At 35.3% G+C, this 13,087-nt stretch overlaps 1 protein-coding gene across 5 annotated transcripts; it reads right to left on the bottom strand.

Moving 5' to 3' along the window:
- Positions 1-6,016: 6,016 nt before the first annotated feature.
- LOC107780135 (urease accessory protein D) lies at positions 6,017-12,554 on the bottom strand. Of its 5 annotated transcripts, none has more exons than XM_075249401.1 (9): positions 12,372-12,554; positions 12,123-12,188; positions 9,759-9,833; positions 9,584-9,628; positions 8,601-8,834; positions 8,098-8,180; positions 7,711-7,930; positions 6,876-7,023; positions 6,017-6,327 (listed from the first exon to the last, which is right to left on the bottom strand). In XM_075249401.1, exons 1-8 carry the CDS (start codon positions 12,468-12,470, stop codon positions 6,910-6,912), a joined length of 936 nt encoding a protein of 311 aa, XP_075105502.1. In that variant the 5' UTR covers positions 12,471-12,554; the 3' UTR covers positions 6,017-6,327; positions 6,876-6,909. The 5 variants fall into 5 exon arrangements, with proteins under 5 accessions (XP_075105502.1, XP_075105501.1, XP_075105504.1 ...); XM_075249400.1 differs by having other exon boundaries at positions 6,872-7,023; positions 12,372-12,552; XM_075249403.1 differs by having other exon boundaries at positions 7,762-7,930; positions 12,372-12,546.
- Positions 12,555-13,087: the final 533 nt, after the last annotated feature.

The raw sequence follows: 13,087 nt of genomic DNA on the forward strand, positions 1-13,087 counted from the left end.
CTTTCTTTGTTCATAGCTGTACAAAGCCGAACAAACTTCTCTGAGAGAAACTTCGTCATTTCCATGGAGTAGAGTAGTTTCAAGGTGCTCGTACTCATCAGGAAGTGACGCCAACAACATCAAGGCCAAGTCACCATCATCATAAGTTGTATCCATATTTTGCAAATCTGTAACCAACTTATTGAAACTGGTGATATGTTCATTCATCGTGGTACCAGGAACATAGTTGAAGTGAAACAGTCTCTTCTTCATGTACAATTTATTTTGACTGTTTTTCTTCAAAAATTTATCCTCCAGTGCTTTCCATAATTTACTTGCAGAAGTTTCCTTTGTGTATGGATATTTCTGCTCTCTAGCAAGGTAGGATCGAATGGTACCGCAAGCAACACGGTTGATAATTCTCCAATCTTCTTCTCCAATAACATCTGGTTTCTTTTCTTCAATGGCCAGATCTAGCCCTTGTTGAAAAAGGACATCTAGAACTTCGCCTTGCCACATCCCAAAATGTCCGGACCCGTCAAATATTTCGACCGCAAATTTCGCATTTGACACAATTCTTGTCATAAGCGAAGATGCCAATGATGACGTATTGTTGACACTTGATGTAGATTCTTCTTGTTTATTGTCTCCCATCTTTGACACAAATATTATTTAATAGCTGACGACACAAATCAAGATTATTTCCTTTCTGGTGTGGAAGATCAGACTAAGCTGCAACCACAGAGCATACTCAGACAGAACCTTGACTCAGTTACCAAGATAAATCTTTTCTGGTGTGGAAGATCAGACTATGCTGCAACCACAGAGCATACTTAGACAGTACCTTGGCTCTGATACCAATTGTTGCGGAAGCCAAATGTATATAGTGTGAATAAGTCACAACTACTATACCAAAATTATGACAGCCACCAAATAATAAATAAGACAATAAAGCAACAATAAAGGGAACACCAGAATTTACGAGGTTCGGCTAATTTTGCCTACTCCTCGGACACAACCAATATTTTATTTCACTCCAAAATACAAGTGAAATAATACTAAAGAGAGAAGATACAAATGCCTTAAACAGATGAGAAGACAAATGAGAGGTGTGTATCAATCCTAAACATTAGGCCTTCTTTTATAGGGGAAAAATCCCCCCCAAACTTAACTCCCAACCAATGTGGGACTTTGGCATTTTGCCAAACTTCAACACAGATTTTAGTAGAATTTAACAGATAACATTCAAGATTATTCGTATTATTTCATCTTTAAAGTTCAGTTTGATTTGACTGCTCAATTTTATCACTATAAATTAAATGGCATAGTTTATCAATCAATCAAAAAGTAAATATGTTTTATTTTGAAAATAAAATCAAATACAAAAGGTGTAAGTCTAAAATCAATCAAATTGAGACCAGATAAGGAATATGCTATAGCATCACAGTAGATATCTGGTTGTAGCATATTCATTAAGTTTTTCAAAGTTATTTTGATGATAACCTAAGTGAAGAATTAGTTATTTCTTGGCTATTAGTACTATTTATTTCAACTTGTGAATAGCAAATTGAAGGGAAGAACCTTTGGGACAAAAAGATTTTTTTATCCAAGTTTCATGGTTTTTCTGTAACTTAAGCAATTCTCACAGTACAATCTATCATAGCATATATTTCTATAACGTAGCAGATCCCCAGATTATGTAGGTGAACCACGATTATAGTGGCTTTGTTAACTGTTTAACCTCCTAAGAGTCAGACACATTAGCAAATTAGGTTGGACATTCTGTTTTAATTAGTATTCGAAGATTAATGAAGGCTGCGACCCATTAGTAAATTTGTCAATGTTACCTTGGGACAAAATACAAATTATAGAGAGCGATAGAAAATTTAAGGAGATGTATGAACGACAAGTGGCATCAGCCATAAGGTAATATAGCGGTAGTCACTTAGAAAAGGAAAAACTAAGTTGTGCTCTTTCTCTTTTTTTTTGGGTTGTAGAAGTAACCTAGGAGATATCAAAAAGGGAGCTTTTGGATCGTAAAATTCATACTTTGTAGACTGCAAGAGTAAAAGAACAAAATTATGTTTATGCACGAGCATGAAGTCGTCTAACATGATTTTCAGAGAAAATGAACCATCCGATCCCAATCAATGGGCTATGATGTCAATTGTCATGTCTAATATTAAATTGTTATTTCTATTGATGAGGACTTAATCTTTTACGTTTGTGTTTTTATCATTGTTGTTGTCTGCTTGGTCTCACTTTATACATTAATATCTGTTTTATACGAGCATAACATAAATACATGTCATTCACATTTTTACAATATTATTTATCCAAGGTGTTGGGCCCGGGCTTGCACAGGCCAATCCCATCTAGTATATATATATTTTGAATTTTATACTTCAGACAAACTTCTTTTGCTAATTTATTGAAAATGAAATTAAAACTATAAAGTACGTATTATTTGATAATTTTGAAGTCTCGAGGAATAAAGTTGAAATAAAATAACAAGCATCACATAGAGTGTGTTTTAGGAACTAATAAATTTATGTATTTTGTTAATTCTACCATGCCACCATCCTTTTTGAAGAAATACTATAAATTTTCCCTATTACTAACCCCAAATTATCATAATCAATCAAGCGGTAAAAGTCAATATTAAACACATGTTCAATTCTACAACTGACATTTCCATCTAAAATGTGAAGTATGTCGTCATGTGACTACCCCAGCCACAACACATATATTTAGCCACCAATACTGATATAAACTATGAACGAAAATACGGATATAGCAAAACATGCGGAATCAAAAATGAGAGCTAGACCTACACTTGATTAGAAGAACAAGAACCAATTAGGATATGAAGCCTAATTACCTTTATGAATTCAATCAGTTGTAACCCTAAGCTACGGAAATAAGAGCTAGACCTTCAATTGATTGGAAGAACAAGAAACAATTAGGATATAAAGCCTAATTACCTCTACGAACTCAATCAATTGTAACCCTAAGCTATAAAAACCCTCAAGAGATTGACAACTCTTGAAAATCGGGATAAGTAATTAAGTAATTAAGCAATTAAACATTCACTACTAATTGCTCACCAATTAAGACCAATTTAGCACTAATGAAAGCATAAACAAAGCAATAAAGGAATTAAATGCATAAACATAAATTCATTAATTAAAATATAAGGATAGAGTGTGAGACTTGCATGTCTTCAAGTTTATCATTCATCAAGTCTACCTAAAATAAAAGCTTTAAGGGCTATTTATACTAGAGTGAGTATTTGGCTACAAATGACCCAAATACTTCTAAGCTAATTCTAAGGAGCTAAGTATAGTCAATTTTTACAAGTCTAGCCTCCAATTACATATAGTCTTTATTTGATGGCAAATTACACACATAGTCTCCCCATTGCAATAGTAGCCATCAATTGACATTCAAAGTACGTGTTGGCTATCTTGGGTCGTACCAAATACAAGTAATCAACCAAAAGTATTGTTTAATTTTTCACAATAATAATAAGAAATTTTAATTACAAGAAAATAAAATTCTTTATTTAAAAAAAAACTCTAAGTTAAAGATCACTTTGTTAGTTGTTTTATAGGATCCTACTCCGGCCCCTAATATATATGCACATCATTTTTGTTACTTTAATGTTTCTCTACTACTTGAAAAGAATGAAAGGAAAAAAGAGAGTTTCCAAATTGATATAAACTAGTTTATCTAATACATAGAAAAATCACTTACATCAAGTTTTAGAACTCCTTCAGGAATGTAAAAAGCTCATCCCAAATCAATCTCAATATCCATGTTAGTCATTTACTTCATTCCAAAGATCTTGTTTGATTGGATTAGTAAAAACTCTAATCCATGCATGCATAAAACTAACAGTAATATTTTATCATAGAAGAAGCAGAAATCATCTAACACTTGTCAGAGAATAAGAAGTAGAAATCATCTAATACTTGTCAGAGAATAAATCAAAAATAGGATATCCAACAAGCAAAAACGAAAAAAACTTAAGAACAAGAAATCGGAGAAGAAACCAAAAAATGTTCAAAGAAAAAATAAATATGAATGGAAAATAATGGAGAAGAAGCAAATATTATACGTAGACTTACCAAGTAGATAATTAAAGTAGAAACAAAAGTCAGCAATACAAGTGAAATATTCAACTATCGTAATCGTAATTCCAACCCACAAGCAACAAAAATGAACACTAAAAAATCACCAAAATCACTACATTAACCCTCTCACCAACCCACAACTCAAGAGATCCGTAACTAGTTCTCAAAAAGAAATCTAAAAAAAAAAAAAACCTAAATTGAGGGAGAAAGAGGCGATTGATATGGAATCGGACCATGTTGGGTACAAGTTTACAGTCATGTATGAGTATTGAGGACACATATTATATGGTGCATACCTCTTAGTGAGCGAGATTGGTGCAAGTTGTATTTGTTGAACATGTCTAGTTGGTAGAGTTTGTTTATTACCCTATTCCAGTTGTGCACCTTTACTACTGATAATCTTTATTCTATAATTGATTTTCTGGAATATTTTCTTCGTATTATACATGTTATTGAGATGCACAGGTTTTGCAGAGTGAGTATAAAAACCTCGTCATTACTTCTCTGAGGTTAGCCAAGATACTTACTGAGTACATGTAGACAATTGTACTCATACTATAATTCTATACCTTGTGTGCAGATTCTGGAGCTGAGCAGATCAGATGTGGAAGACAAAGTCTTGCATTGGAAACGTACCCACATTCCGGATTCCAGCTACCTTTTTGTTCGTGGTAGTTTAGGACTTCATTTCTGTTTATGTAAACTTCAAATAGAGATTGTATTTATCCTTTTTTCAGCTTTATAAATCTAATCTTATTGGCTCATGACTTATACTACTGGTCCTTCCAATAATTATATTGAATTCTTTTGCAGTTTTATTGAAAGTATTGATGATTTTATAGTAATGACTTATACTATTTGGCTTTAGCAGGTTCAATTTGTTGCCATTACGATATGGTGTAGAAATGAGAGACTGAAGATCCCTTGTTTGAAAGACTTCTTTAGTTTTTTTATCACCTTTTCTCTTCTTTTCCTTTTTTTTCCAATTGGTTTTTATTTTTAAATTGATTAGACTTAAAAATAATTTATTTTGTCTAGGTGGACATCACATAAAATTAATTTATAATGTGGACGTGATTGTAATTTGTAAACACTCCAGTGAGGTCTAACTCGTAGGTAGGGGGGTTCAAGGCTGTCAATATATCAACTTAAGAGGGGTAATTAGAACAAGAATTAGTTCAGGCGTGCACCTGGAAAACACTACCAACTTTAGGGGTACTCTACCGATAAAATAAATATTGATGAAGATTTGCATAAATAACAATAGGGGAGGTGTGGAAGGCGTTGTTAGGAATAGTAATTCAGCATGGATCACGAGCTCCTTAAAGAAATTTCATGCTCTACATGCATTAACATTGAAGACTGTAAAGGAAAAACATTTCACGCCATTGAAGATTACAGTGGACTCGCATGTAGTAATCAAGCTCATTGAAAATGAGAAACTACCAATATATACCCACACATATTCGCAGTATACTAAAAGTAACTTCATCAGGGAAGCCATAGGTAGATGGACGCGAAGTTTCGCCCGTATTATAGTCCTCTCCATTTTGCTATAACTCCTTTCATATTTAACTTTCTTGATACTACCTGTAGCTGTAAATTTCCTCGTCTTGTAATATCAGATAGTTAATACTGTATATTATCTTCATTAACCCCAAAAAAAGAAGACTTAACCCATCAGTTGTACACTTTTTGCTTAATTAGCCACACATCATGCAGATATCCAATGAGGCAACTCATACAAATGTCATACAATGTAAGTTAAGTTACCTAGCAAGGGTAGAAAATCATGAAATAATGGAAGATTTTACCAAGAATAAATGGATAGTAACTTAAAATAGTTAGGAAAACCATGAACTACTTAATGAAAGTACTCGCATTTTTAGTAGAGATATAAATTGGTAAATATAGAGAGGTCTGGAGAAGTGTGGACTGCATTTAAAGCTGTCTCGAAAAAGCATTCGTCACCGATTAGAAAGAGCTCAAAAGCAGGTTGATTCCACTGTTACATTCTAGCATATTTGGATGGCATGGTGAAAGATTGAAACAATAGAGTTTTAATTATACGATTTAAACGCTCTTGAGCTGGTACTGTTAGTCTCCATCTTGATGACAGTAATCACCTTAATGGTTGTCCGATGTTCAAAAGCTAGTGATCCATCCGCGGCATTCTTAGCCAGAGACAGTTTACAGTGTGAACTTTTTCCTCCTGATATTAAAAAAAGAAAAGTTATTCAAACCTGCAATTAGGATGATCCTGCTAGTGAACATTTAGACACTATAATACATGTCAAAGCCCAGTGAGATAAAAGGAACTAAAACAAAAGTACAGTAATTTTAACCAACCAACAGTAGAAAAAAGAAAAAAGATCTTCTCCTGATTTAGCTCCAAAGAATTTGTTATTGCACTCAAGAACAACTTTAGTACACAATTTCCTTTCAACTAGTTCCAAATAAAAGAAGACTTGCCATTATTTCCATGTTGGCTAATTATGCAAAACGGCAAAAAGAATGGCAGTTGACAAATTGCATTTTCAAGAATATTGAGGACCCGGGTTAGTTTCATGCATCCTATACCATTTTTATTTCCCCATAAAGCACAAAAACATGACCAGAACAGTAGTGCTGGTTGTCAATCTGGATGCAAAACAACTATACATCCAATCAACTCTCTGCAGATGATTACAAACAAAATGGCAAACTGGCTATTGAATATTGACAAAAACGGAAAGGGTTGATAGAACAAACATTACCTACATGGTATTTGACAGGAAAATGTTTATCGACTTGCTTAAGAATATGGCTTGACACCAAGTAGTGGCTCCATACTGGACAACTGATGTTGCAGAAAATTGTAAACTGATTCAGTTGTCATGGCAGCAATTCGAGTAACAACACCTATTCCCTGCAAGTGAAAATCTCTTATGAAGGGAATGTAACATGCCATCTTTATGTGGTTCTTTAGCATAGCATGGAAGTGAATTCTGGTGGCACTTTAAAATGGTCACATGAATTTCATTTTCGGCAAAATTTACAGCATGAGAAGAGCAAGTTTGGATTATAGTACTGTTCCCCAAAAAAATTTACTTCTTAGACAGTAGTAAACAATATTTTCATCAAATGCCACAGCACTTTGTTAAAGGAATTATGAAATGAAATAAAATGCAGTAGAAAAAAATTCCTAACAGGATGCCTAACGGATATAAAAGTTAGGTGATGGTACTATTATCAGTATCATATTTTGTGACTATTACAGCTCAGTACAACAAAATTGTGAGAAGTGAGAAACTTAATATTTTATGTTCCCTACAGAAAATAATGGAGTAGCAATTAAATTTAAATAGGGCGGGTATTTTGAAGTCTGGAGACCAACTTGGAGAGGGGCCAAAAAGTGAGGGAAAAAAAAGAGAAAAAGAAAGCAACACTTGCACAACCCGAATTGAAACGTCCTGGGGTTGATTTTGTTCTTAAAGCAATTAGCAGATAGAAATGACATCTGCTTAAAACGTATTAAGTATGCTACATTAATTGGAAAAAAAAGGATTGGTCTTATCTGCTAAAAGACCAACTGGATATGCTCAAACACTAGTACCTGAAATTCACAGGCAACTAGAGAAATGGAGTAGGTGTCGGTGGGTGATACCTTTGGACCAAATATGCTGCAGGAAGCAACAAAACTTGGTTTGGTCAAGCAGTGATCAGTATGTCTATTACTGTACTGTCTTGAACCAATTGTAGGCATGTGTAAACTCTGAGACATTATTTTCTTTACATCTTCCTGGATTTGGTTTTGAATAAGCTTCAACTTTGGCCTGCAAACAAGCAACAAAAAATGGATAGGTCTATGCAACTTCCTTCCTTTTCATTCAAGAAAGAGAAATGTGGACTTAAAACGTAAAAATTGCATAAGAAACAGGAAAAAGAATGACAACAGGGGAGTAAAGATTTTTTAAGTACACGGTGAGTAACCTATACATACCCCAATAGTATCACCATTGCAATCACTTGATAGTCCTGCATACGTTCAGCAATACCTGCATGTGTTCCTTGTTCTAAGAATACCTGATTAAAGGTAAAACAGTAAGCGGCTGCAGCTTACAACGAAAAATCATGATCTTCACGAGTCACTCTGAATATCCAGATCATGTTAATATTGCTAGTCAGAGCAAGTTATGCAAGAGAGGAGTCAAGTTAAAGAGAAAAAACAACAATAAACTCTTAATTTGACATGCAGGCAATAAAAGAATTGCTTGACAGGTTTAAGGCAAAAACCGCAAAGTATTTTTAAATTTCAAATAGCCTGAAGGAGAAACTCATACTTATGTGACTATCATCCAGATGTCTTGCTACGGAAAGAGCAGACTGAAAAACAGCTGATACAGTTTTACTTTATTAAAGAATTTATGCTACTTGCAATACATTAAGTAAAAAATTCCGGACTGATAAAAGGAAGAACCTTACTTATAAAAGGAAGAACCTTACTGTATCAAGAAATAAAGGCTCATCACCATTATGAAAGATGTGATTCGTGCTCTTATAAAGATCAAAGTCCCATTTTTCTCCTCTTTCATGACGGCCACTAGTTATCCAGTCGACAAGAAGCAAGCTTGAGTCTGAGACAACTTTGAACACTTGCCTCTGAGAATATTTTGCTGTGGAGAAACAGGTGACTGGATCTGGAATTACAGCCAAAAAGGCATTGCTTCCTACTCTTGCCTACTGCATGGCATAAACAGCCACTTTTACTAAGAGTTCTAGCTAGGCATCAAACGAGACAGTTAAAATGAGCCCAAAGAAAAGAACAAATAACCAAAAGAAGATAATGATATGCTCTTTAGAACTTGCTAGATGTTCTCCAATAAGCCTCATTATCGGTCATCCGTTAACCAAAAAAGAGAATTTAAGCTATATATCCTCTGTCTTGTTCCTAATCAATTGGAACTGGCGTTGAAGAATGTCAGATGGATACCTTATTATATAATTTAGAGCCAACGATCACACTATAGTGTCCTTTTCTTATGGCTGTATTTAGAAGTGGAAGCTGTTATGTATCCTTTTTTCATGTCTTTTCATTTATAAGTTTAACTATAGAAAGTTACCCAAAACAATCTATCATCTCGTGATGTTTCCCTATTAACTAACACAAAATCTTTCAAACTCTCCACTATCACACAATTTCAACCTAATCGTTCTCATTTTTCCCTTTCTTTTCCTTTTTCTTCTCCTTCAGCTATCTCTCCAAAACTTATCATTCGTGTACTGATTCTGCATCATCAAGTTCAATAAAATAATTTTGTTACTAAGACCTGATTTTTTGTTTGTATGCATTCAGTAGATATTAGAATTTCTTGCCGTAGACAAGGACCAAACTTTTGGAATCAATCTACAATGCACTAAGAAGATCTAAACCTATAAAACACACAAAGAAGAACAATTTATAACACATTTCCTCATAATTGCATTACCTCCAACACTTGTTCAGAGCTCTTCGATCCCACGGCTTTGTACACCTGCAGCAGAAATTTTACTATATCAATAAAACGTGTAAGAAGCTCCGAAGCGCCATGCTAAGAACATTTATGCATGAAGAAGTAATCAACCTATCTATTTACAAATAATCAAACTTCCAAAGCCTTTAACCTTAGTAGAAGCTTGAGTGGTCAAAACAGTGGTGCAACCATCTCCCACTGTAATATCACATGCTATAGAATCTCCCTAGAAGCAAACACATACCAATGTTACATTAGCTTTAACCATATACACAGAATAAATATTATTGAAATGTGTGATTATCTCATCAAAAAGCTTAAGTTGTTAGAGATATCATACAATTCTCTCATGTACAAGCCTGATTATTTTCTTCAGCCAACGCACGTGAGAATTCTTTTTGATAGTAGATGGAGTCGAGACTTGAAGGAAAATATTTTATTCTACAATTCTTTATTTCCTCCACACATAAAATAAGCTATCAATACCCTTATTTATAATAGTATGAAACCTATTTCAATTAGAAACATGAAAGCCTATTCCTATATTTATTCTAACAACAAATCATATTTAGACATGAATTAAATAAATCAAATCCTAAATAACTAAAGTTTCCTACTACAATTTTGAATTAGTTTTCCAACATTCTCCCGTAATTCAAAGTTGTATACGTCTGACTTGTTCGTTGTGCAGTTATGTTGGAGCACTTCTCTTCGACTCTCACTTTTGATGAAGCAGATGTCTCCATCCCGCAATTTGTTGAAACACCTCTCCCCAACTCATGTTGATGCATTTTGTTACCAACACTCAATTTTTGTTGAAGCACCTGTCACCAACTCACGTTGATGCACTTTGTCACCAACACCCAATTTTGTTGAAGCACCTGTCTCCAACTCACGTTGATGCACTTTGTCACCATTGTGTCCCGCATCGGTGGGTTATGGGTATCTTGGTCTCCTTATATGGTCTTAGGCAATCCTCACCTCACAAACTAGCTTTTGGGGTTGAGTTAGGTCCAATGTCCATTCTTATCATGGTATCAGAGTCAAGCCCATCCCAGTTTATTGTTACATATGTTGGGCCCCCGTTTATATTGTCCACGCTCCAGTTGCAGGCCTGGGCGTGAGGGGAGTGTTGAGTTATGTCCCACATCGGTGGGTTATGGGTATCTTGGTCTCCTTATATGGTCTTAGGCAATCCTCACCTCACAGGCTAGCTTTTGGGGTTGAGTTAGGCCCAACGTCCATTCTTATCAAGACTCTAGCTAAGGATCTTTGTCTGCTATGATACAATGGTGAAATGTGTGATTATTTCATCTAAAAGCTTAAGGTGTTTAAGAGGGCACAATTTAATTTATTTATTTATGTCTTCAACGACGAATTTAATTTAATTTAATGTGGGTGGTGAGGCTCGACTCACAAGTCATCCCCAAAAGAGAAAGTTTCAAGTACCTAGGGTCTATTATCCAGGGTGATGGGGAGATCGACGAGGATGTCACGCACCGCATTGGGGTGGGGTGGATGAAATGGCGGTTAGCATCTGGAGTCCTATGTGACAAGAGAGTACCATTGAAATTCAAAGGTAAGTTCTACAGAGCGGTGGTTAGGCCGGCTATGTTATATAGGGCTGAGTGTTGGCCAGTTAAGAATTCACATATCCAGAAGATGAATGTAGCCGAGATGAGGATGTTGAGATGGATGTGCGGGCATACTAAACTGGAATAAGATAAGGAATGAAGTTATTAGGGAGAAGGTGGACGTTGCTCCTATGGACGACAAGATGCGGGAAGCGAGGCTTAGGTGGTTTGGACACGTGCGGAGGAGAACCATAGATTCCCCGGTTAGGAGGTGCGAGCAGTTGACTTTGGAAGGTACGAGAAGAGGTAGAGGGCGTCCTAAGAAGAATTGGGGAGAGGTGATCAGGCAAGACATGGCGCGACTCGAGATTTCCGAGGACATGGCTCTTGATAGGAAAGCGTGAAGGTCGAGCATTAGGGTTGTAGGCTAGGGGTAGTTCATAGTTTTTCCCTCTTTGTACAGGGTAGTCTGATAGAGTTATGCCTAGGTCTGCTAGCGGTATATGTTATGTTCGCACTATTTTGTTATTTTGCATATGATTTTATTATTGCACTCCCTTTCACCTATTTGGTCTATTTTAAGATATTATTATCACTTCTCTTGCTTTTTTGTTGTTACCTATCTCTCCTTTCGTGTCTTTTTGAATTTATTATATCTCCTGTTGAGCCGAGGGTCTCTCAGAAACAGCCTCTCTACCCTTCCGGGGTAGGGGTAAGGTATATCCTACCCTCCCCAGACCCTACTAGTGGGATTTTACTGGGTATGTTATTGTTGTTGTATTTATGTCTTCAACAAAATAAAACCCTGAAAGTGAACCACCATAATGCTAGTAAGAAAATCTTTTTGTTTTTTTACAGCCACAATTTCCTAAGAACAAACTTACAATCCTGGGTTCTGGGACTGGGTAGGGGGGAGAAGAGTTGGGGAGCAGATGACTTACAGAGACAATTCCTCCACCATAAGTGATGGTGTAAATCCAAACAGCATCTGTTTCAGAAGAACCCACCTAACACGAACCATGAAATTGAGAAAAACAAATCAAAATTATCACTTCCAATGGCAGAAGAAACAATGTAATTGCAGGTATAGTGCAATTGATTTACATAGGTTCATTTCCAGTAAATATCAAAAATTTGGGAAATTATGCCGAATTATAATAATCCCAGAAGGTCTTGAAGGATTAACAGACCTTTCTGGGGATGATGAATTTGAGGGGATACTTTGAGAAGCACTTTGTCACTGTTGATTTTCCTCCTACTTTTTCCACTATTACCTTCCCTCTTTCCATCTTTCTTTCCAACGCTGCTAAACTTCAACTCAAAGTTGGAGCATTGGGTGTTAGGATTAAGGAAAAGGAAAGCAAATGATTGATATTTTAATATATTTCCAGTTCAACCCCCCCCCCCCCCCCACCACACACACACATTTTTCTATTCAAATACACGTGTTGTAGGTGCAATCCTAGTAAATGAGAGAAATTTTAAATCACATAAACTCTTTCCAAATTTAGGAAGGAAGTGAACAAAATGGAACCAAAAAAATCTTTATTAGCTATAACAACTAGTTGGAATTAAGTTATCATTCTCGTAGAGAGAAGTGTAAGATTTTGCTATCTCAATTTAATTTAAAGATAAATTATTAATGATTATAATTAACAACAACAACAACAACGACCCAGTATAATCCCACAAGTGGGGTCTGGGGAGGGTAATATGTACGCAGACCTTACCCTACCCCAAAGGGTAGAGAGGTTGTTTCCAGGAGACCCTCGGCTCAAAAAAACAACAGCAAATGATTATAATTAAATGAATCTTAATAATTATGAATCTATATCAACAATTGACATAACCGACCTAAATCAAATATGTTATTGATATGTAATTGATAATTAATTAATATAGACAA

This window comes from Nicotiana tabacum, chromosome 3 (assembly GCF_000715075.1).
Source record: "Nicotiana tabacum cultivar K326 chromosome 3, ASM71507v2, whole genome shotgun sequence".
Taxonomy (NCBI): domain Eukaryota; kingdom Viridiplantae; phylum Streptophyta; class Magnoliopsida; order Solanales; family Solanaceae; genus Nicotiana; species Nicotiana tabacum.

Bases quoted from the DNA above. Each gene is read 5' to 3' on its own strand.
- LOC107780135 (XM_075249401.1), bottom strand. From the start codon at position 12,470: ATGGAAAGAGGGAAGGTAATAGTGGAAAAAGTAGGAGGAAAATCAACA. The intron at 9,834-12,122 runs GTAAGTCATCTG...GTTTGCTTCTAG, and splicing joins ATGGTGGAGGAATTGTCTCT to GGAGATTCTATAGCATGTGA. The intron at 7,931-8,097 runs GTATGTATAGGT...GCTTGTTTGCAG, and splicing joins GCAATGGTGATACTATTGGG to GCCAAAGTTGAAGCTTATTC.